Source organism: Marmota marmota, unplaced genomic scaffold, assembly GCF_001458135.2.
Source record: "Marmota marmota marmota unplaced genomic scaffold, marMar, whole genome shotgun sequence".
Classification (NCBI taxonomy): domain Eukaryota; kingdom Metazoa; phylum Chordata; class Mammalia; order Rodentia; family Sciuridae; genus Marmota; species Marmota marmota.
Window position 1 is genome coordinate 17,852,852 of NW_026000168.1, and position 25,738 is coordinate 17,878,589.

Below are 25,738 nucleotides of genomic sequence, written 5' to 3' on the forward strand. Positions count from 1 at the left end.
GGGCGCTGCATGGAGAAGAAAGGACCCCCCACCCGCATTCATCTGCAGGTGCAGAGGTCCCAGGGGACAGGTAATCTCGAGGCCTCCACGGTTAACCAAGGCAGAGAGGAGCAGGGTGCATTGGAGTCTATGGAGTTATTTACCAAATTAGGAAAACCTGGAATTGGCTTTCCTGGACTCCCAGTCAAACCCAAATTGTTTTTCCTTAAAGAGAGAGACCTTGAGCCCCTCTTAAGGAGAAGTCTTCTCTGGATTAAGTGACTTTTTGCATCCCTGAATTGGGGGGACAAGACCAGAGCTCTCTTTGGAGACATATTGGCTTTGTTTGCATCAAGACAAGCAGGTAGGGTCTGTCTTTTGTGTTTTTCTTTTTTCTTGTCAAGTGCAGAGTATTCAGCTGATACTAAGGATGCACACCTGGGCAGGGGGTCTCTGGTTTTTGGAGGAGGCAGGATCCCATTGCCTGGGATACAGGGGACTGGCAGGAACTAGGGAGAGCACCCAGGGTAGCCTTGATCTGTGCAAGGCTGTCATCCTGTGGCCACCGCAGGTATTTCTCTCAAAAAGCAAGAAAGAAAGAAGGAAAGGAAGGGAAGGAAGGAAGGAAGAAAGAAAAGAAAGAAGTGGCACACGCCTGTCATTCCAGTGGCTGGGGAGGCTGAGGCAGGAGGATGACGAATTCAAAGGCAGCTTCAGCAAAAGCAAGGTGCTAAGCAACTCAGTGAGACCCTGTCTCTAAACTTCAAGCTAGGGCTGGGGAAGGGGCTCGGAGGTCTTCTGAATTCAACCCCCAGTGTCCAGAGAGCGGTGGAGCCCGGGTGCAGCTGGGGTTTACCCAGGTCTGTGCTCTCGGGGGTCTCTTCTGTGATGATCTCCTTACTCTGCCTCAGGCTCAACGTGGGCTCCAGACACAGAATCAACTCAGCTGGAGGAACATCAGCTCTCACGCTGCCAACCGGATGGGAGCCTCCTCCAAAGCGCCTGCCAGGTCCCCGTGAGCCTTCACCAGCGCTGGCCTTGATGCACTGGGTAGTTCCCAAGGGGCGAAAGGCCAGTTCTGCTCGGAGAATTTTGCACAGATGAACAGAGGACAAGTCAGCACCTGAAGACGCTCTGGGTGGTCTTATTATAGGAGGAGGCCCAGGTGGTGACACTTTCAAGAAATGACTTCAATTTCCTAACATCAAAACCCAACAGAATTCAGAATTCTGGTCACCCTGACCCTAACCCAATGCCCAGACCTCAAAAGGAAAAGAAGAAACCTGCAGCCCAACCCGGCCATTCTGGTTTCCTCCTGGCCTGGAGCGGATATCACCTCCCCGTCGCTCAGAAAGAAGGCTCACTGGGCTCAGGTAGGGGAGAGTGGAGACTGACGGACGCGCTGTCCAATCAGAAGTCCCCGTGCTGAGCGCTGACCAATCCTGAGTGCAGCCAGCGAGCAGGGGGCGGGCTTCCGCGCACAAGTTGGAATTTATTTCTCCGCGGTCCGCGGTTCCACTCAGATTCCTGCAGTTGGACTCCAGGCTTCCTTCCATGCCCGGGATCCCGGGTGGCCCTGCCATGCAGGGGCGGAAGCTCCCCAGGGCAGGCTTGGCTGCTGGGCACCAGGAGACGGTGAGTGTGCGGTGGCCCCTGGTGCCTGGACTGGGAGGCTCCTAGGGAGACGGGGCAGGGAGGCCATCCGGCGGGACTGGCTGTGGCGGGAATCCGAGCTGGCCGACCGGACTCCGGGCGCTCTCTGCGTCTGCAGGACTGAGCCCCTCGGGGACAGCGCCCCTCAGTCCCCCTGGCCAGCCGGGTGGGGAGCGTGACAGTAGCGGAGACTCCTGCAGCCTCCCCTTCCCCTGGGGCAGCCTCAGCCCCTGCTCAGGTCCTACGTGGCAGGTGAGCGCGGTGCCCCGCGTCTTCCGGGCTGAGGTGATTGACAGGTGGAACCACTGGAAATAGCCAATCTCCAAGCCGCAGGATGGCGCACACCTGTCCGCGCAGAGGCTGGGGCGGGGGCGCTGATGGCCTCGGCAAGTTGGCCAGCCACTTAGAGACTCAGGGAGACCCTGCCTCTAAATGAAATGCAAAATAGGGCTGGGGATGGGGCTCAGGGGTCCAGGGCCCCTGAGTTCAATGCCCGGTACCCCGCCCCCCTAAAAAAAAATCCAATCTCCAAACCCAGTTTTCCTGCAGGAGGGGAGCTGAGGAAAACAGGGACCTCGCTTATTCCTGAGCTAGTTTTGTGGAGTTTATTGTTTTTTGTTTTGTTTTGTGGGGTTTTGTTTTGTTTAGTAGTTAACAGAAGGTGCTTTTCCACTGAGCTCTGTCCCTGGTAGATTTTACTTTTTATTCTGCCCACTGGTCTAGCTAAATTGCTGAGATTGGCCTGGTTAGGGTTGGATTGATAATGACTTTTCCATTGCAATTAAGTGTATGATTTTCACATCCACGTGGGTTCGTGGGTGGACTTTGTTGACTCGTGATTCCTTAATAACAATTGTAACAGAACAGCTTTACAATGCACATGTTAGGTGATAACTTCTTTTTTTTTTGTTTTGCTGTTATAATTCAAAAGTTTCTTGGTTCAGTTTACATATATTTAACTTTGTGGATGAATTTTAGGACTGGGTGCTTCCATTAAGAGTAAAGCATGCTGGATTGTTTAATTAGTGCATCATAGTTACACATAATACCACCTGCATGTGGCACCCCTGTAAAACTTACCCATGGTATTTTATGCTATTTTTAAGCTGAATGTACCATGACTATTAATGTATTATCCTGGTCCTATGAACTGATTGCAGCAAGTCCCTGCGGTGGGGGACTATCATGTGTCTGTAATGGCAAAACAGTTTCCACAAATAGTTAAGAAGCACTTAAACTCCTTGAGTTTCTTAGAATTCTTTTGTTTCCTATCTTCATTGATGTATTTCATTTTCTCTCTGATAGGGTTTTAGTTTACATTTCTCAGGTTTCTAAAGATGTTGGATTCTTTTTATTCTCATTATTATTGAACACATGGGTATCTCCTGGACAAATTGGCAGCTCAAGTCTCCTCCCTGAATTTCTTTGGTGGTGGATTTCAGAGTGTGGTGACCGTGAGTATCACCAGTCCGTGGGCCCTTTTCCGACCCGAGGGGGCTGGGGTCTGCAGGGGTCTCAGGTTTTTCTTCCCCCTGAGCTTTACTTTATTTTGGGGGGCGCATGGGGGGCATAGAGGATTGAATGCAGAGATCCTTTCCCACTGAGCTACATCCCTCGTACTTATCATTTATCTGGGACAGAGCTGAGAGGCTGAGTCTGGCCTTGAACTTGGGCCCCAGCCTCCCGAGTGGCTGGGATTACAGATGAGGCCCTCCTGCCTGGGTCCCCCTGAATGTTCTAAATGTAAGAAAAGCAAAGTGTCAGATCCAGAACCCCGTCTCCCCGATGAAACCTTACACCTGTATCAATGAATTCCTCAAATTCAAGTCCCCTGTCCCCATTTCCAGTAAAAATATATGTGTGTGTGTGTGTGTGTGTGTGTGTGTGTGTGTGTGTACTCTCCCTTTCTCTCCCAGGCCAGACACCTTGTCAGAATGTCTTTGGGCTGGGTGTCCCCCCTGTGGACAGTATGTCCTAGGGGCTCTCATGCCCTCTGTGATATTTTCCTGGTCCTGTTTGGCTCTGCCTGACACGAGCATCCCACACCTGGGTCATCTGAGGTCTCCTGAGCGTCTGGTAAATCTCAGCCACCTGTGGACCTATGAGCAGGTGCATTTAGGGGAAGTAGTTTCTCAGGGGAGTAGGTGATGGCCCTGCAGCTGGGAGGAGTCTCCTTATCCAGAAGCCACTTCAGATGTTCCCTCCTCCTGGCTCCTGTGGATACTGGAACAGCGATGGGCATGCAGCCATTTATGAACACACTGGTTCAAGTTCCTCTGGAAATGCGTCCAGAGTGGTCTTACTCTGTTAGCTTTTAAAGAACTCCGTGCTATTTTTAAAAATGGCTGAACTAAGCTTATATTCTAGTCCCGTGTGAGCGGGTCTTGCTCCATATCCATGTCATTGGAGGACTAGTTCCTTCGCCTGTTTGGTAGGAGCCTTTCCCACAGCTGGAGTCGGGCTGCAGAAGGTCTCCTACTTGGCTGGGGGCTGAATTCCTGATGCAGTTGGTTAGAACCCAGGCTGCCTGTGCTCACTGCAAGAAGGTGGTGTGAGCCTATTCTAGAAAGAAACAGGGAGCTGGGGTTTTGACCCCTTTTGCTTCACTCCTTGTGGGGATTGTAGCCCAGGGAAATACTTACACACCAATGTGAAGCCCCTCCTTTGTGATCCAGGGAGATTTGCACATGCACAGTTGCCATTGCCCCCAAAGCTTGGTGGGTTAGGATGGAGTCCATGGAATGGGAATAAATGTTGGGACCCTGAGTGCCTGGACGTACTCCTTCCAGAAAGAACTGGTCAGACCTGGAGTCATTACTGAGGTAGGGGGGAGAGGGCTCAGGCAGGGCTGCTGGATGGACTGCATTTGTCCTGTCTACCCTCAGGGACTGGCTAGGGAGGAGCTCAACTGTTAGCAGCCATAGTTTGCAGATCATGCTGCAAATCCCTTCTAGGGATAAACTGGGACCCTTGATCTCGCTCCCCTTCTGCCCTGGTCCCATGGATAAAGCTCATGACCCTCCACAGCCATAGAAAACCACCCCTTTTCCTCTCGTCCTGATACTTGTGTTTATCCAGTTCGCTATTCTATGAGCAGAACACAAATTGCGTTTCCAGCTACAAGTGATTTAGTGTCCAATGTGCTCCATTTGTGGCCCCAATCAGTCTTCCTCTACTCTGGGTGACACTGGATGGGGGTATTCTGTCCCAATTATGTGGCACATTGCTCAAGGCAGTACTAATGCCCAAGTGTTCCCCACCTTTGCCTGCCCTTTGGATGGTAGAGATTTTCTCATTTGTCCAATGCATATGTCTCTCAGTCCATGTATAACTTTATTTAAGAGGGATTCAAAACAGAAGCAGGTGTTTATTGGGTGTATCCATGTGTGGAGAGAATCCAGGAGCCTCCTATTCTGGTATAATTTTGAAACATCTTCCTCCTCAATATGTGCTTCTTTGGGGTGCTGGAGTGTAATCCAGTACCACGCACGTCCTGCACCCAAGCCCTACCAGTGCTCTGCGCCTCCAGTTCCCACACCTCCCTTCACGTTGGGTTGTCTTGTTCATTCACATCAAATCCTCTGCTGGAGATGGCTGCGTTTATCTAGGCCTTTTCAGTGCACTTCATAATAAAAATGCCATTTACATACATGCAGAGTCATCTATGAAATTTCTGCATTGTGCAAATTTTTTGGTCCTCAAATTTCTGCAATATGATAATTTTATAACATGCATTAGTGCCTGGTAATGATAGCTCCTGCTTTTGCTCTTATAGTTCAGAATTCTTGGCTAATTTCATATCAATATAAATAGGAGAATTTTCAAACTGTTTGCTTTGGTCCCTTCTTCAATGAAAAGGAAATCATGGTGAAATTTTGATGGGGTGTTGTCATAGATGAACCTGAGGGGAGCTGTCCTCTTTATAATGAGGAGTCCTATCCTCTATTCCCAGGGTGTGTAATTCAGTCTGTTATGTGCTGATCTGTATTTACATTTTTTCAAACTCTGCAGGTGTCCTTTTTAAGTATGATTATATGTGAATTGTGACATTTATGTGACATCGATATAAAACTGACAAGGTGTTTCATAGTATTTGTCAACCTGTATGCAATATGGCAAACAAAATGTGGCTGATTGCCAGAAATGGTTACTTCTGGATGGAATTTCCAGGGTGTCCTACTACTGAATTATATCCTCAGCCCTTTTTAAACTTTTACTTAAAATTTAAATTTTTAATTTATTTCTTAATTTAATTTTTTAAAATTACTACTGCCTATTTTTTTTTTTTTTTTAATTTAGGCAGGGTTTCACTAAGTTCCTGGGGTCAGCTTCACAATTGTGATCCCCCTGACTCAGCCTCCAGACCACTGGATATATCAGTTTGTAGCACCACATGCACCCTATCTCACTATTTCTTTTTCTTTTTTTTTTTAATAGGATTTTTTTAGGTCATGATTTAAATATATATATAGTTTTTATTTTTTTTTAAACACAGAATAACAGTGGAATGCATTTCAATCCTTTTCACACATATAGAGCACAGTTTTTCATATCTCTGTATATAAAGTATGTTCACATCAGTGTATGCCATTATACATGTACTCATTTCTTTCTGCATTACAATTCTTAATACACATTTTTATCACAATTTTTCACCTCTCTTTGTATATAAGGTATGTTGACACCCAATGCAAGTCTTCATATATGTCTTTTGAATAATGATGTTGATCATGTCATTATATAATGATAACCATCACATTCCACCATCCTTGCTAATCCCCTGTCCCCTTCCTCTCCCTCCCACCCCTCTTACCTATCTAGAGTTAATCTAATCCTCCCATGCTCTCCCTCTCTACTCCACTGTGAGTCATTCCCATATATCAGAGAAAATATTTGACATTTTGGGGGGGAGATTGGCTAACTTCACTTAACATAATACTCTCCAACTCCATCCATTTACTGGCAAATGCCATGATTTTATTCTCTTTTAGTGCTGAGTAATATTCCATTGTGTGTATATACCACATATTTTTTATCCATTCATCCACTGCCAGGCATCTAGGTTGGCTCCACAGTTTAACTATTGTGAATTCTGCTGCTATAAACATTGATGTGGCTGTGTCCCTGTAGTATGCTGTTTTTAAGTCCTTTGACTATAGTCCGAGGAAAGAAAATGCTGGGTCAAATGGTGGTTCCTTTCCCAGATTTCCAAGGAATCTCCATACTGCTTTCCTTATTGGCTGCACTAATTTGTAGTCCCATCAGCAATGCATGAGTGTACCTTTTACCCCACATCCCCACCAACACTTATATTTGTTTGTATGCATAATAGCTGCCATTCCTACTGGAGTGAGATGGTATCTTAGTTTTGATTTGCATTTCTCTAATTGCTAGAGATGATGAGCATTTTTTCATATATTTTTTGATTGATTCTATATCCTCTTCTGAGAAGTATCTTTTCAGGTCCTTGGCAAATTTATTGATTGTGTTAATTGTTTTTTTGGTGTTAATATTTTTTAGTTCTTTATATACCCTAGATATTGTGCTCTATCTGATGTGTGAGGGGTAAAAATTTGCTTCCAGGATGTAGGCTCTCTATTCTTTTTTTATTTTTGATATAAAACTTTTTAGTTTGATTCCATCCCATGTGTTGATTCTTGATTTTAATTCTTGTGCTATAGGAGTCTTATTAAGGAAGTTGTGGCATAATCCCGCATGATGGAGATTAGGGCCTACTTTTTCTTCTATTTGGAGAGTCTCTGGTTTAATTCCTAGACCCTTGATCCATTTTGAGTTAACTTTTGTGCATGGTGAGAGAGAGGGATTCAGTTTTATTTTGCTGCATATGGATTTCCAGTTTTCCCAGCAACATTTGTTGAAGATGCTCTCTTTTCTCCAGTTCATATTTTTAGCACTTTTGTCTAATATAAGATAATTGTAGTTTTTGAGTTTGTCTCTGTGTCCTCTATTCTGTACTGTTGGTCTACCAGCCTGTTTTGATGTCAGTACATGCTGTTTTTGTTACTATGGCTCTGTAGTATAGTTTAATGTCTGGTATAGCGATGCTACCCGCCTCCCTCTTCTGGCTAAGGATTGCTTTAGCTATTCTGGGTCTCTTATTTTTCCAGATGAATTTCATGATTGCTTTTTCTATCTATGAAGAATGCCATAGGGATTTTGATCAGAATTGCATTAAATCTGTAGAGTGCTTTTGGTAGTATGGTCATTTTGATAATATTAGTTTTGCCTATTCAAGATCAAGTTATATCTTTCCATCTTCTAAGGTCTTTGATTTCTCTTTAGTGTTCCATAGTTTTCATTGTATAGATCCTTCACATCTCTTGTTGATACCCAAGTATCTTTTTTTTTTTTTTTTTTGAGGATATTGTGAGTGGGGTAGTTTTCCTCATGTCCCTCTCAGAGGATTTGTCACTGATATAAAGAAATGCCTTTGATCTATGGGTGTTGATTTTATATCCTGCTACTTTGCTGAATTTTAGTTCTAGAAGTTTTCTAGTGGAGTTTTTTGAGTCTTCTAGGTACAGAATCATATCATCAGCAAATAGTGCTAGTTTAAATTCTTCTTTTCCTATACTTATTCCTTTAATTTCTTTTATCTGATTTCTCTGGCCAGTGTTTCAAAAAGTATGTTGAATATAACTGGTGAGAGAGGGCATCCCTGTCTTGTTCCAGATTTTTGAGGGAATGCCTTCAGTTTTTCTCCATTTAGAATAATGTTGACCTGGGGTTTAGGATAGATAGCCTTTACAATGTTGAGATATGTTTCTGTTATCCCTAGTTTTTTTAGTGTTTTGAATATCAAGGGGTGCTTAATTTTGTCAAATGCTTTTCTGCATCTATTTAGATGATCATATGATTTTTATCTTTAAATCTACTGATGTGATGAATTGCATTTATTGATTTTCGTATGTTGAACCAAACTTATATCCCTGGGATGAATCCCACTTGATCATGGTGCATGATCTTTTTGATATGTTTTTGTATTTGATTTGCCAGAATTTTATTCAGAATTTTTGCATCTGTCTTTTAGAGATATTTGTCTGAAGTTTTCTTTCTTTGATGTGTCTTTGTCCAATTTTAGATTCAAGGTGATATTGACCTCATAGAATGAGTTTGAAAGTGTTTCCTCTTTTTTAATTTCATGGAATAATTTGAGGAATATTGGTGTTAGTTGTTCTTTGAAGGTTGTATTCATTGAGTCCTGGGCTTTTTTTTGGTTGGTAGGCTTTTGATGGTGTCTGCTATTTCATTGCTTGAAAGTGATCTGTGTTTTGGCTGAGGTTGTGGCTCAAGTGGTAGCATGCTCACCTAGCATGTGCGGGGTGCTGGGTTCGATCCTCAGCAACACATAAAGGTAAAATAAAGATGTTGTGTCCACCAAAAACTAAAAAAAAAATTAAAAAATTCTCTTAAACAGATAATATTCTTTTTTTAACTTATGTATCATCCTCAGTTTGGGTAAATTATATGACTCTAGACATTTGTTGATGTCTTCAATATTTTGTTTTATTGGAGTACAAATTTACAAAATAATTTCTAATTATCTTCTATATTTCTCTAGTGTTCATGGTGATATTTCTTTTTTTTTAATCACAGATTTTAGTAATTGGAGTTTTTCTCTACTTCTCTACATTAGCATGGATAAGGGTTTACAAATGTATTTTTTCAAAGAGCCAACTTTTCATTTTGAAAATTAAAATTTTTTAAAAAATAAATGGCAGCGGAATGCATCTCAATTCTTAACTACACATGTACAGCACAATTTTTCATATCTCCATATATAAAGTATGTTGACTCCAATTCATGTCTTCATACATGTACTTTGGATAATGATGTCCATCATATTCCACCATCCTTGCTAACCCCCTGTCCCCTCCTTTCCATTCCCACCCCACTGCCCTGAATAGAGTTCATCTATTCCTCCCGTGCTCCCCCTCCCTACCCCAGTATAGTCAGCCTCCTTATATCAGAGAAAACTTTCAGCATTTGTTTTTTTCGGATTGGCTAACTTCACTTAGCATTATCTCCTCCATCACCATCCATTTACCTGCAAAAGCCTTGATTTTATTTTCTTTTATTGCTGAGTAATATTCTATTGTGTACAAATGCCACATTTTATTTATCCATTCATCTATTGAAGGGCATCTAGGTTGGCTCCACAGTTTACTATTGTGCATTGTGCTGCTAAAAACATTGTGGCTGTGTCCCTGTAGTATGCTGTTTTTAAGTCCTTTGGGTATAGACTGAGGAGTGGGATAGCTGGTTCAAATGGTGGTACTATTCCCAGTCATTTTGTCAATTTTTAAATTGCTTCTTTTGTTTCAATTTCATTGATTTCAGCTCTGATTTTAATCATTTTCTGCCTTTACTGCTTTTGGTGTTGATTCATTTTTTTTCCTAGGGCTTTGAGATGTAATTTTAGGTCATTTATTTGACTTTTTCTTTTTCTTAAGGAATGAACTCCATGCAATGAACTTTCCTCTTAGTACTGTCTTCACAGTGTCCCAGAGATTTTCATATGTTGTTTCTGTGTCCTCTTTCACCTCTAAGAATTTTTAAATCTCCTCTTTGATGTTTTCTGCAACCCATTGTTCATTCACTAGCATATTATTTAGTCTCCAGGTGTTGGAGTAGCTTCTATTTTTATCATTGATTTCTAATTTCATTCCATTAGGATCTGGTAGAATGCAGGGTATTATCTTTAGTTTTCTGTATTTGCTTAGAGTTGCTTTTTGGCATAATATATGGTCTATTTTTGAAAAGGATCCATTTGCTGCTGAGAAGAAAGTGTCTTTGCCCGTTGAAGGATGAAATGGTCTATGTATGTCAGTCAAATCTAAGTTATTGATTGTATTATTGTATTCTATAATTTCTATTTGGCTTTTGTTTGGAAGATTTTTCCAGTGGTGAAAGAGGTGTGTTAAAGTCACCCAGAATTATTGTCTTGTGGTCTATTTAGCCCTTGAACTTGAGAAGAGTCTGTTTGAACATAGATGGTCCATTGTTTAGGGCATAAATATTTATAATCGTTATGTTTTGATGGTGTATGGTTCCCTTAAGCAGTATGAAAGGTCCTCCTTTATCCCTTCTGATTAACTTTCACTTGAAGTCCTCATTATTTGATATCAGGATGGAAACCCCCACTTTCTTCTGCAATCCATGTGAGTGGTATGTTTTTTAATATTTATTTTTATAGATGAACACAATACATTTATTTTTATGTGGTGTTGAGGATTGAACCCAGGGTCTCACACGTGCTAGGTGAGCGCTCTACCCCTGAGCCCCAGCCCCAGCCCAAGTGATATATTTTTTCAAACATGTCACCTTCAGTCTGAGGGTGTCTTTTCCTATGAGATGAGTCTCTTGGAGGCAGCATATTCTTGGGTCTTCTTTTTAAATCCAATCTGCCAGTCTTTTGATTGCTGAGTTTTGGAAATTAACATTCAGGGTTATTATTGAGACATGATTTTTATTCCCAGTTATTTTTGTTTATTTTTGGTATTTAACTTGATTTGGTTTCTCTTTGATAGGTTTTTCCTTTAGAGTGATACTTCCCTTTTCTAATTTTCATTGTTTTTCATTTCCTCCTCATGGAATATTTTGCCAAGGATGTGCTGTAGTGCAGGTTCCTAGTTGCAAATTCTTTTAACTTTTGTGTATCACAAAGGTTTTTATTTTCTCATGAAAATAACATCTAAATCAAAATCTAATTGCTAATCAAAGTTTAATTTTGCTGGGTATGATTCTTGGTTGGCATCTGTTTCTTTCAGGGCTTGGTATGTGTTGTTGCAGGATCTTGTAGCTTTCAGGGTCTCAGTTGAGAAATCAGAGATCCTGATTGGTTTCCCCCATATATAATCTGATTGCTTTGTACGCTAGGTGTTTTCATTATGATGTGCCTTGGTGTAGATTTGTTGTGATTTTGATCATTTGGTGTCCTGTACGCTTCTTGTATTTAATATTTCAATTCAGTCTTCATGTTTGGAAATTTGTCTAATATTATTTCATTGAATAGAGTGTCCATTTCTGTAGTTTGGACCTCTATGCTTTCCTCTATCCCAATAGTTGTTAAATTTGGTCTCTTAATGTTATCTCATAATTCTTGAATCTTCTGTTCTTGGTTTCTTACCATCTTGTCTGTGGTCAACTTTTCTTTTCAAGATTATATTCTTTGCCTTCACTGTCAGAGGTCCTGTCTTTCAAGTGATGTATTCTGTTGGAGATGCTTCCTATTGAGTTCTTAATTTGGTTTACTGTTTACTTCATTTCAATGATTTCTGTTTGTTTGTTTTTCAGAATCTCTATCTCCTTATTGATGGAATCTTTTGTTTTCTGTATTTCCTTATGTAGCTCTTTATCAAAATGATCTTTGCTGCCTGTATTTGCTCTCTTATATCATCCTTTAATTCACTGAAAATTATGTACCCCCTCCACTCCTTCTGTCATTTCTCCTACTGTTCTGACCATGGGTTCTAATAATGTAGCATCATTGTTTGGCCACATTCTTGCTTGTTTTTTTCATGTTCATGCATCTTCCTCTCCAGCTCTGTGTTTTCAAGGTGTTACAATTTTTACCCTGTAGGCTTATAGTGTCCCCAACAGGTTCCTATACCTTTCTTTTTCTAAAATTTACTTATTTTTTTAAAAAAATCACAACAACAGTGGAATGCATTACAATCCTTATTACACACACAGAGCACAATTTTTCTTATCTCTATATAGAAAGTATATTCATGCTAATTTATGCCATTACACATGTACTCATTTCTTTCTTCATTACAACTCCTAATACACATATATAACACAATTTTTTCATATCTATTTGTATATAAGGTATAATGGCACCAAATTCAAATCTTCTTACATGTATTTTTGTATAATGATGTCCAGCATATTCCACCATCCTTGCTAATCCCCTTCCCCTCCATTTTCCTCCCACCCCTCTTCCCTATCTAGAATTAATGTAATCCTTCCATGCTCTCCCTCCCTATCCCACTGCGAGTCACCCCCCATGTATCAGATAAAATATTTGGTATTTGATTTTTAGGGATTGGCTAACTTCAGTTAACATTATATTCTCCAACTCCATCCACTTACTGGCAAATGCCATGATTTTATTCTCTTTTAGTGCTGAGTAATATTCCATTATGTATATATACCACATATTTTTTTTATCCATTCATCCACTGAAGGGCATCTGGGTTGGCTCCACAGTTTAGCTATTCTGAATTGTGCTGCTATAAACATTGATCTGGCTGTGTCCCTATGTATGCTGTTTTAAAGTCCTTTGGGTATAGTCCAACAAGATAATAGCTGGGTTAGATGGTGCTTCCATTCTCAGATTTCCAAGGAATCTCCATACTGCTTTCCATATTGGCTGCACCAATTTGCATCCCCACCAGCAGTGTATGAGTGTACCTTTTCCCCCACATCCTCACCAACACTTATTGTTTATATGCATAATAACTGCCATTCTGGCTGGAGTGAGATGAAATCTTTAATAATTAGGGAAATGCAAATTAAAACTGCTATGTTGAACTTTTTTATACATATTTGTTGCTCAATTGTATATCATATTCTGAGAAGTGCTTGTTCAGTTCCTTGACCCATATATTGATAGGGGTTATTTGTTATTTGTGTGTGTGTGTGTGTGTGTGTGTGTGTGTGTGTGTAGATTGAGTTCTTCATATATCCTAGAGATTGGTGCTGTGTCTTACGTGTGTGTGATAAGAATTTGCTCCCAGAATGTAGGCTGTCTCTTCACCTCACTGATTATTTCTTTTGCTGAGAGGCTGTTCAGTTTGAATCCATCCACTTATTGATTCTTGATTTTAATTCTTATGCTATAGGAGTCTTATTAAAGATGTTAGGGCCTAATCCTACATGAAGATTTGGACCGACTTTTTCTCCTCTTAGATACAGGGTCTCTGGTTTAATTCCTAGGTCCTTGATCCACTTTGTGTTGAGTTTTGTGCATGGTGATATAGGGACTTAATCTCATTTTGCTGCATATGGATTTCCAGTTTTCCTAGCACCATTTGTTGAAGAGGCTATTTTTTCTTCAATATGTTTTTGGTACCTTTGTCTAGTATGAGATAACTGTATTTATGTGGGTTATTCTCTGTGTTCTCTATTCTGTACCATTGGTCTACATGTCTATTTTGGTGCCAGTACCATGCTGTTTTGTTACTATTGCTCTGAAGTATAGTTTAAGGTCTGGTATAGCGATTCCACCTGCCTCCCTCTTCTTCCTAAGGATTGCTTTGGCTATTCTGGGTCTCTTTATTTTTCCAGGATTAATTTCATGATCCCTTTTTCTATTTCCATGAGGAATGTCATTGGGATTTTGATTGGAATTGCATTGAATTTGCATAGTGCTTTTGTTAGTATGGTCATTTTGACAATATTAATTCTGCCTATCCAAGAACAAGGGAGCTCTTTTCATCTTCTAAGTCTCTTTTAATTTTTTCCTTTAGCGTTCTGTAATTTTCATTGTAGAGGTCTTTCACCTCTTTCATTACGTTAATTCCTAAATTGTGCGGGGTTTTTTGAGGCTATTGTAAATGGGGTAGGTTTCCTAGTTTCCCATTCAGAGGATTTGTCACTGATGTCCAGATTCCCTTTGATTTATGGGTGTTGATTTTTATATCCTGCTACTTAGCTGAATTAATTTACTAGTTCTAGTAATTTTCTGGTGGAATTTTTTTGGATCTTCTAGGTATAGAATCATGTCATCAGCGAATAGTGGTAGCTTGAGTTCTTCTTTTCCTATCCATATCATTTTAATTTCTTTCATCTGTGTAATTGCTCTGGCCAGTGTTTCAAGATCTGTGTTGAACAGAAGTGGTGAGAGAGGGCATCCCTGTCTTGTTCCAGTTTCTAGAGGGAATGCCTTCAATTTTTCTCCATTTAGAATGATGTTGGCCTGGGGCTTAGCATAGAGAGCCTTTATGATGTTGAGATGTGTTCCTGTTATCCCTAGTTTTTCTAGTGTTTTGAACATGAAGGGGTGCTGTATTTTCTTGAATGCTTTCTGTGTATCTTTTGAGATGATCATATTATTTTTATCTTTAAGTCTATTGATGTGATGAATTAACTTTATTGATTTCTGTATGTTGAACTAACCTTGCATCCCTGGGATGAATCCCACTTGAGTATGATGCACAATCTTTTTAATATGTTTTAGTATTCAATTTTCCAGAATTTTCTTCAGAATTTTTGCATTAGAGGTATTGCTCTGGAGTTTTCTTTCTTTCATGTGTCTTTGTCTGATTTTAGAATCAGGGTGGTTTTGGCCTCATAGAATGAATTTGGACGTGTTCCCTCTTTTTCTGTTTCATGGAATAATTTTGAGGAGTATTGTTGTTAGTCCTTCTTTGAAGGTCTGGTATCCATCCAGTCCTGGGCTTTCTTTGGTTGGTAGGCTTTTGATGGTGTCTTCTATTTCATTGCTTGAAAATGATCTGTGTAACTTGTGTATATAATCCTGACTCAGTTTGGGTGATTTTATACGATTCTAGACATTTGTTGATGTCGTCAATATTTTCTGTTTTATTGGAGTACAAATTTTCAAAATAATTATCTTCTGTATTTTTGTAGTGTTCATGGTAATATTTCCTTTTTCTTCATGGATTCTAGTAATTTGAGGTTTTTTTTCTTTCTCTACATTACAATGGTTAAGGGTTTATCAAATGTATTTATTTTTTCAAAGAGCCAACTTTTCATTTTGTAAAATTAAAAAAACTTAAAAAAAATTAAAAAAAATGAATGGCAGCAGAATGCATTAGAATTCTTACTACACATGTTCAGCACAATATTTCATATCTCTGTATATAAAGTAGGTTGACACCAATTCATGTCTTCATCTTTGGATAACGATGTCTATCACATTCCTCCATCCTTCCTAATCCCCTGACCCTTTCCCTGCCCACCCTGCTGCTCTATCTATAATCCATCTATTCCTCCCGTGCTCCCCCTCTGTACCCCACTACAGTCAGCCTCCTTATATCAGAGAAGACTTTCAGCATTTGTTTTTTTTTTTTTTTTTTGATTGGCTAATTTCACTTANTTTATATCCTGATGCTTTGCTGAATTCATTTACTAGTTCTAGAAGTTTTCTGGTGGAGTTTTTTTTTTTTTTGGGGGGGGGGGATTGGCTAACTTAGCATTATCATCTCCAGTGCCATCCATTTCCCTGCAAATGCCATGATTTCATTCTCTTTTATTGCTGAGTAAAATTCCATTGTGTACATATGCCACATTTTTTTTTATCCACTCATCCACTGAAGGACATCTAGTTGGCTCCACAGTTTAGCTGTTGTGAATTGTGCTGCTATATACATTGATGTAGCTGTGTCCCTGTAGTATGCTGTTTTTAAGTCCTTTGGGTATAATCCAAGGAGAGGGATAGCTGGGTCAAATGGCAGTTCCATTCCCAGTTTTCCAAGGAATCTCCACACTGCTTTCCATATTGGCTGCACCAATTTGCAGTTACATCAGCAGTGTATGAGTGTGCCTTTCCCCACATTCTGGCCAACACTTATAGATTTGTCTTTAAAAACAGCTGCCATTCTGATTGGAGTGAGATGATATCTTATGTAGTTTTAATTTGCATTTCTCTAATTGATAGAGATAATGAAACTTTTTTCATATATTTGTTGATTGATTGTATATCCTCTCCTGAGAAGTGTCTGTTCAGGTCCTTGGCCCATCTTTTGATTAGGTTATTATTATTATTATTATTATTATTATTATTATTATTTAGCTTTTTGAGTTCTTTATATACCCTCAATTAGTGCTCTGATGAGTGAGGGGTAAAAATTTGCTTCTAGGATGTAGGCCTTCTGTTCACCTCACAGATTTTCTTTTGTTGAGAAGGAACTTTTTAGTTGGATTCCATCCCATTTATTGATTCTTGGTTTTAATTCTTGTGCTATAGGGAGTCTTATTAAGGAAGTTGGGGCCTAATCCCACATGATGGAAATTAGGACCTACTTGGAGTCTCTGGTTTTATTCTCAGGTCCTTGATCCATTTTGAGTTAACTTTTGTGCATGGTGAGAGGGGTTTAATTTCATTTTGTTGCATATGGATTTCCAGTTCTCCCAGCACCCTTTGTTGAAAATGCTATCCTTTCTCCAGTGCATGTTCTTGGCACCTTTGTTTAATATAAGGTAGTTGTAATTTTGTGGGTTGGTCTCTGTGTCCTCTATTCTGTACCATTGGTCTACCAGCCTATGCTTTTTTGTTACTATTGCTCTGTAGTATAGTGTAAGTTTTAGTATAGCGATGCCATCTATTTCACTCTTCCTGCTAAGGATTGCTTTGGCTATTCTTGGTCTCTCATTTTTCCAGATGAATTTCATGATTGCTTTTTCTATTTCTATGAGGAATGCCATTGGGATTTTTATTGGAATTGCATTAAACCTGGGTAGTGCTTTTGGTAGTGTGGTCATTTTGATAATATTAATCTGCCTATCCATGAGCAAGGTAGATCTTTCCATCTTCTAAGGTTTTCTTTGATTTCTCTCTTTAGGGTTCTGTAGCTTTCATTGTATAGATCTTTCACCTCTTTTGTTAAGTTGATTCCCAAGTATTTTATTATTTTATTTTTGAGTATATTGTGAATGGGGTAGTTTTCCTCATTTTCTTCTCAGAGGATTTGTCACTCATATATAGGAATGCCTTTGACTTATGGGTGTTGCTTTTATATCCTGATGCTTTGCTGAATTCATTTACTAGTTCTAGAAGTTTTCTGGTGGAGTTTTTTTTTTTTTTGGGGGGGGGCGGTCTTCTAGGCATAGAATCATATCGTCAGCAAAGAGTGCTAGTTCTTTTTCTATAGTTGTTCCTTTAATTTATTTTGTCTAATTTCTCTGGCCAGTGTTTCAAGAACTATGTTGAATAGAAGAGTGAAAGAGGGCATCCCTGTCTTGTTCCAGATTTTAGAGGGAATGCCTTTAGTTTTTCTCCATTAAGAATGATGATGGCCTGAGGCTTAGCGTAGATAGCCTTTATGATATTGAGATAAGTTCCTGTTATCACTAGTTTTTCTAGTGTTTTGAACATAAAGTGGTGCTGTATTTTGTCAAATGCTTTTTCTGCATCTATCGAGATGATCATATTGATTCTTATCATTAAGTCTATTGATGTGATGAATTACATTTATTGACTTCTGTATGTTGATACAAGCTTGCATCCCAGGGATGAATCCCACTTGATCATGGTGCACAATCTTTTTGATATGTTTTTGTATTTGATTTGCCAGAATTTTTTTGAGGATTTTTGCATTTATATTCATTAGAGAGATTGGTCCGAAGTTTTCTTTCTTTGAAGGTCTTTGCCTGGTTTGGGGATCAGGGTGATATTGGCCTCATAGAATGAGTTTGGAAATTTTCCCTCTTTTTCTATTTCCTGAAATAGATTGAAAAGTATTCGTATTAGTTCTTCTTTAAAGGTCTTGTAGAACTCGCTGGTCTTGGGCTTTTGATGGTTGGTAATATTTTGTTAGCTTCTTCTATTTCCTCACTTGATATTGGTCTGTTGAAGTTGTGTATATCTTCCTGACTCAATCTGGGCAGATAATATGACTTAAGGAATTTATCGATGCCTTCACTGTCTTCTATTTTATTAGAGTATAAGGTTTCAAAATAATTTCTAATTATCTTCTGTATTTCTATATTGTCGTGATATTGCCTTTTTCATCATGTATTCTGGTAATTTGAGTTCTCTCCTTCTCTTTATTAGCATGGCTAAGATTCTGTCAATTCATTTTCTCAAAGAACCAACTTTTAGTTTTGTCATTTTTTCAATTGTTTATTTTTTGTTTGTTTGTTTAGATTTCATTGATTTCAGCTCTGATTTTAACTATTTCTTGCCCTCTAATACTTTTGCTTCTAAATTGTTCTTTTTTACAGCTTTGAGATGTAGTGTGAGGTCATTTATTTGTTGACTTTTTCTTCTTTTAAGGAATGAACTCCATGCAATGAATTTTCCTCTTAGTACTGCTTTCATAGTTTCCCAAACATTTTGATATGTTGTGTCTGTGTTTTCATTTACCTCTAAGAATTTTTAATCTCCTCCTTGATGTCTTCTGTGACCCATTATTCATTCAGTAGCATATTGTTCAGTCTCCATGGGATACAGAATTTTTTTATTCTTCATTTTGTCGTTGATTTCCAATTTCATTCCATTATGATCTGATAAAATATATAGTAGTATCTCTACTCCTTTGTATTTGCTAAGAGCTGCCCTGTGGCGTAGTATATGGTCTATTTTTGAGAAGGATCCCTGTGCTGCTGAGAATAAAGGGTATGCTGGCTGATAGATTCTCTATGTGTCAATTAAGCCTAGGTTATTAATTATGTTATTGAGTTCTATAGTTCCTTTATTCAACTTTTGTTTGGAAAATATGTCCAGTGGTGAGAGAGGTGTGTTAAAGTCACCCAAGATCATTGTGTTGTGGTCAATTTGACTCTTAAACTTCAGAAAAGTTTGTTTGAACATAGCTGCATTATGGTTTGGGGCATATATAGTAAAGATTGTTATGTCTTGTTAGTGAATGGCTCCCTTGAGAAGTATGTGGTGTCCTTCTTTATCCCTTTTGATTAACTTTGCTTGAAGTCTATTTTATTTGATTTGAGTATGGACACCCCTGCTTGCTTCCGAGGTCCATGTGAGTGGTATGATTTTTTTCAACCTTTCAACTTCAGTCTGTGTATGTCTTTTCCTATCAGATGAGTCTCCTGTAGGCAGCACATTGTTCGATCTTTTTTGAAAATCTAATCTGCTAGCCTATATCTTTTGGTGAGTTTAAGCCATTAACATCTAGTGTTACTATTGAGATATGGTTTGTATTTCCAGCCATATCTGTTTATTTTTGTTATTTAACTTGACTTGGTTTTCCTCTTTGATTTGTTTTTCTTTTAGTGTGCTACCTCCCACTGTTGGTTTTCATTGTTCTTCATTTCCTTTTCATGAAATATTTTGCCAAGGATGTTTTGCAGTGCCGGTTTTCTATTTGTAAATTCTTTTAACTCTTGACTATAGTGGAATGTTTTTATTTCATCTTCAGACCTGAAGCTTACTTTTGCTGGATACAAGATTCTTGATTGGAACCCATTTTCTTTCAGAGCTTGAAATATGTTCTTCCAGGATCTTCTAGCTTTCAGGGTCTGTGTTGAAAAATCTGCCGTTATCCTTACTGGTTTTCCCCTATATGGAATCTGATTCCTTTCTTTATGACTTTTTAAGATTCTTTCCTTATTCTGTATGTTGCTCATTTTCATTATAATATGTCTTGGTGTGGGTCTGTTGTGACTTTGCTCATTCAGCCTCCTGTATGCTTCTTGGATTTGGATATCAAATTCATTCTTCATGTCTGGAAAGCTTTTTGATATTGTTTTATTGAACAGATAGCTCATTCCTTTGGTTTAGACCTCTATGCCTTTCTGTATCCCAATAACTCTTAAATTTTGTCTTTTTATGATATCCCATATTTCTTGGGTGTTCTGCTTATGGTTTCTCATCATTTTTGCTCTGCCATCTATGTTCTTTTCAAGATGATATACTTTGTCTTCATTGTCTGATGTCATAACTTCTAAGTTGTTTACTCTTCTGGTGATGCTCTCATTTGTGTTTTTATTTTGGTTTATTATTTCTTTCATTTCAAGTATTTCTGGTTTTTTTAATAACCTCTATCTCCCTGTAGAGGTTATCTTTTGTTCTTTGGATTTGTTTATGTAGCAAATTGCCAAAGTGCTCTTTCACTCTCTGTATTTGTTGTCTGATGTCTTGTTTGAGATTCCAAAATATCTGAATCATGTAAATCCTGAAATCTTTCATTTTTTTTTTCTGTTTCTGTTAATTCTTCTAATGTGTTGTCTTGAATTGTTTGTGGTGCTTTTTTCCTTTGTCTTTTCATGATGCTCCCACTTCTTTCCCACTCTGTGGGACTGGTGTTTTCTTGTTTTTACCCTATAGATCCGTAGTGCTCTTATATAGTACCAATATCCCTCCTTTGTGGGGAAGAACAATGTTGACAGTTGCCAATATCAACAATACATCACCTATGAGTAAATCATTGTTATTACGACATTTATAGTTAGTCTCAATGTCTACAAATGTTGGATTCAATTACTATTTAAAATATAATCAGTAGTTTCATAAAAAATTTCTGGTGGTGGACAGATAACTGGGTGTAGGTCATATGTTTTCTTAAGGGGGAAAGATGTGAGGGTATGGAGTTAATATAACTTGGGAAATTTGGAGGAGAACTCTCATGAAGAGGGTTAGTAGCAGGGGGAATAGACAGGAGGTAATTTAGGTAGATAAGTATGTGGGAGGACAGTAGAATGCATAAAAACAAACACATACATGTATTTAGAGAATTACAAGAAGCAAAAATAGTAAAAATTAGGTTGAAAGAGGAAGAAAAGGGAGGAAGAAAATTAAAAAGGAAAGAAAGAAAAAATAGAGAAAGAATGAAAAAAGGGGGCTTATGCAATTCCTCTATATTATTCATTTTTTAATGTTCTATTTCATACAAAGTTCTTGGTTTCACATATGTTGGGATTGTGAGGACCAGAAGAGGAAGGGTAGAGGAGAAAGAGGATAAAGTGGAAGAGAAGAAAAAGAAGAAGAAGAAGAAAAAAACAACCACAACCATACACAAAAAAATACTCTTAGAGTCCCATTTTCTTCTCTTCCCTTGCAGTAGGTGGAGTTGTCTGTTCCAAGCTTGAGTCTCTGCCCTCAGGTGGTGGAGGTGTCCAGCGTGAGAAGACTAGAGCTCTCCATCTCCTGCCTGGAGCTTCCCTAATCTTGGTCTCTCTGAGTTGCTCCCAGTTTTTAGCCCACTCCCTTCTCTTGCTTATCAGGTCTCAGCTGGAAGACCTCTTGCCCTCCACCCTCAGTTAGCACCGGGTGGGCAGCACCCTAGTGGCCCTGCATTCCTGTTCAACTAGAGCTGATTTTGTGTGGATAGTCACTGCACTGAGTTATCACAGCTGGGGGAGGGGAGTTAGAACCAGGTACCTGTTCGGTCGCAGATGTGCCCTGGTCACCATGCCCACCAAAAGATGGTGAGACACGTTTTCCAAGATAGAGTCGGTATGCTTCCCGGGCAGGGAAACGGACTCGGGGGGAGCTGCGATGTCCTTCATGCTGTGGCTAGAACCTGGTCTGGTGACCTGCATGGGAGTGGAGCATGGTCTGCAGTTCTGTTGCTCTGCAGAGGTGCTGGTCTGCGTCTCTGCTCCACAACTTGAGAGTCGCGCCTGTGCTCCGACTGCAGGCTTTGGGACCCAGGTCTGGAGTCTCACTGGAAAACAGAGGCTCTGAGATCTGCTCGGTGTTCACAGCTCTGGTGGATTCTGTGAAAATCTGCTGTATGGGGTCCTGTCAAATGCTCTGAGATGTTGTGTTTCATCAAGGTGAGACCAGAAGAGAAGGTGCCTGATAGCTTTCTCAGAGTCATGCACAGAGCAGCAGAAACGGGATCTCCTCTAGTCCACCATCTGGGATCCTCCTCTCTCTCCATTTCTTATGTCAATTTTTGAATGCTTTCTATTTTCCTTTTTATTTCAATATTATTTACTCATGATTTTTATTTGCAGTATTTAGTAGGCGAGCATGAGTTGGCGTGTGGTGTGAGTAAAGGGAACAATACTCATCACACAGGTTTCCTATTATCCCAGCATCTTTCTTTGGAGAGATGCCATTTTTCTTTTTCCTTCTCTGAAATCTCTGATTAATAAGTCCTTCCTAAGTAGACAGGGATAAAGCTTTCCCTTGAGGTCTGCAAATCATTCATTTCATTAGTTAATTTCGTTAGGTGGTCTAAATTGATTGCTGCATCTCCGTGACACCAATCACCAGTAGCATCATGGTGTCTAGTTGGTGATCGACTTTATGTACCACAATGGCTACAGCAAACAGCCCCAGCCTGTAGTTGTCTGTATCATTTGGGTACCTGTCATCACACTCAGAGGTTTGGAAAATGCAGAATCATCTTAGGACAAATTTTCCAGAGTTTATTTCCATCATTAGCAAATTACCTTTCTCAATAGTTTGTAGAAAGTAAATTTTATAAAAAAATACATGTAGAGAAAAGAAAATCCTAAGGAAAAGAGCAAACTTAAAAGTTGTAAAATGGGGACACAATTTATTACCATATTGTAACATATTGCCATACAGCTGTCTAGTACATAACTGACATAAGGCTTAGTTGTCAGATCTATCAGAATCTGTCAATTTCATTTGTTCTTTAAAAGTGCCAATGTTGACATCATAAAATCTTTCTATGGTATGTTCATTTTCAATATCTTCTAAGTTTGCTCCTTTCCTTAGGATTTTTTTTCTCTACATGTATTTTTATAAAATTTACTTTTTCCAAAGTATTTAGATAATTTGCTAATAAATTCTTAGTCATTTAAGGGCTAACATAAGTCTGTATTTTTATTAGTTGTTGATGGACCTTTATTTACTTATATGTGTGCTGAGAATTGAACCCAGTGCCTCACACGTGCCAGGCAAGTTCCCTGCCCCTGAGCCTTGGCCCTTCTGTTCCACATCTCTATTTTGCTCTTCCCAGCCTTATCCTTCACCTCTTATTCTTCAGGTCCTTGGCACTAAATGGACCGCAGCCTCATGGTCTTGGTCTGAGCTGGGGCTGGGGCCATGCTTGGGCTGGTGTGCAAACTGGGTCCCTGTGTCTGGATGAAAGGGTCCTGTAGTGCAGAGTGTGGTGGCAGCTGGGGGACCTTCCACAGTGGTAAAAGTGGCAGTGGTGGGGGCCGGTTGGAGCACCCTCATAGAACTCTTTTCCTACCTCTCTCCTGTCAGAGTAGAGTTGCACTTTCATAGCACATGCCTGAGTACAGAGCACCACACTATCTTCCAAAGTGCTTTACCATTTACCTTTGCCACTGCAGACTTGGCTGTTCCAATCTGATGTCCCTGTGGCCATCAGTCTTATAGTTGTGTGTGTGGGGGGTGACTATTCCCCTTGCTGGTGAATCTACAGTAGTCTCTGCTACCTTGACTAGTAGCTTCCTTGAAGAGTCCTGCTCGATACTCATGTTCATATATTTATTTGCCTTGTAAATATTTTCTCCTTTGTGAAAACTCTTTTGAAATTTCTCATCTGTGCTGGGCTCTGTTAGGATGTCTTCCACCCCCCCCCCCAAAAAAAATGTGAAGTACTTTGAATATTCTGCACTCTAAGAACTTTACTAAAAATGTTCATGGACAACATCTCCCTTTCTAGATCTTCCTTTAAACATTGAGATCCAGTGACTTAAAATGACCAAAGTAGAATTCACAGAGGTGAAGTCCTAGAAATATTCAGAAGGGAATCTTGGAAAAGAGAAAGTAAAAAAAATCAGAGAAGAATGAAGTGAATCTAAACCCCGGAATGTTTAGGTGAATACTGTAGCCCTTGTGCTCTGTGATAAGATGACCAGGGACCTTCCCTGTGGGTGAGGACAACACTAAGTAAGTGGTTTGACCCAAGGTTACAGCAACTGGGAAAATGATCAGGTCTTGTTGAGGTCACGGTCCCACCAGTTATCTAACCATGACTCCCTTCTCAGCTCAACTTCTGGGTGTTCCTCCCTCCTAGGAGAATTTTCAGGTTTTGAGAGCTCTAAATTCTGTACTAAGTATTTGGTGTCACTGTCCAAGGCAGGTGACTCCCATCTCACTGTGTTGGGGATCTGTCTCTGCCATTCTGAGTTTGCAGACCAGGGCTTTCTTTTCCCTGGGCTTACAGCTGCATTTTCTGACTTTCTGGTAAATATTGTGAGCAAGGACAAGCTCACTGGAAACCTTCCAGCTCCTGTTCCTGAGGGACTAAGCTGTGTGAAGGTTGAGGGTGGCCATCAGTGCCCTTTGTGTTTTATATGAGATGGACTTGTCCATCATCTCACTTTTGAAAACTACATCAAAATAAGGAGAGGAGATTCCAGAAGTTACTAGAAACTGGGATTTTTTTTTTTTTTTTTTTTTTTTTACAAATTCTTGAAGGAGGGTGAATGTTAACACTGTGAAATTATTTCATTGTTAGGACACCTAAAACATTCAAGTTACAAAATAATGCATTACTATTATTTTAAGTGATAACATTTGTGATGTTCTCTTTCAAAAGTAATACAAAAGTGTGTTTTCTGGAATTTATTTTTTTGATAGATTTCTTATGTGTGATACATGACAGAACAATGCCTTTCAATTTATAGTGCACATATAGAGCACAAGTTTTCATGTCTCTGGTTAAACATAAAATAGTCACACAATTTGTGTCTTCATACATGTATCGGGGTAATGCTGTCCATCTCATTCCACCAGCTTCTTTTCCCCCCATGCCCCCTCTGTTTTTCCTCCCTCCCCTTTGCCCTATCTAAAGTCCCTGTGTTCCTCCCATGATCCCCCTTCCCAATTATGGATCAGCCTCCACATATCAGAAAATATTCAGCCTTTGATTTGGGGGGATTGGCTAACTTCACTTAGCATAATATTCTCCAACTCCATCCATTTACTAGCAAATGCCATGATTGTATTCTCTTTCAATGCTAATATTCCATTGTGTATATACACCACAGTTTTTTAATCAATTCATCTGATGAAGGGCATCTAGGTTGGCTCCATAGTTTAGCTATTGTGAATTGTGCTGCCCTAAACACTTATGTGGCTGTGTCCCTGTACTATGTTTAGATCCTTTGGGTATAGTCCGAGGAGAGGGATAGCTGGGTCAAATGGTGGTTCCATTCCCAGTTTTCCAAGGAATCTCTATACTGCTTTCCATATTGGCTGCACCAATTTGCAGTCCCACCAGCAATGTATGAGTGTGCCTTTTCCCCCACATCCTCGCCAACACTTGTTTTTTTATCTTCATAGCTGCCATTATGACTGAACTGAGATGAAATCTTAGTTTTGATTTGCATTTCTCTAATTGCTATGTTGAACTTTAAAAAAAAATATTTGTTGCTCAATTGTATATTATATTCTGAGAAGTGCTTGTTTAGCTCCTTGGTCCATTTATCAATTGGGTTATTTGGTGGTGGTTGTTTTTTTTTTTTTTTTTTTTTTTTT

General features: G+C 39.5%; 1 protein-coding gene across 1 annotated transcript in view; it reads left to right on the plus strand.

Moving 5' to 3' along the window:
• LOC107150107 (zinc finger protein 747-like) overlaps window positions 1-25,738 on the plus strand; it is a 107,268-nt gene that overhangs the window by 33,188 nt on the left and 48,342 nt on the right. The window contains exon 6 of the mRNA XM_048787164.1: window positions 891-1,614. Within this exon, the coding sequence (XP_048643121.1) occupies window positions 891-1,083 (193 nt within the window). The 3' untranslated portion in view covers window positions 1,084-1,614. The remainder of the gene's footprint in view (window positions 1-890; window positions 1,615-25,738) is intronic.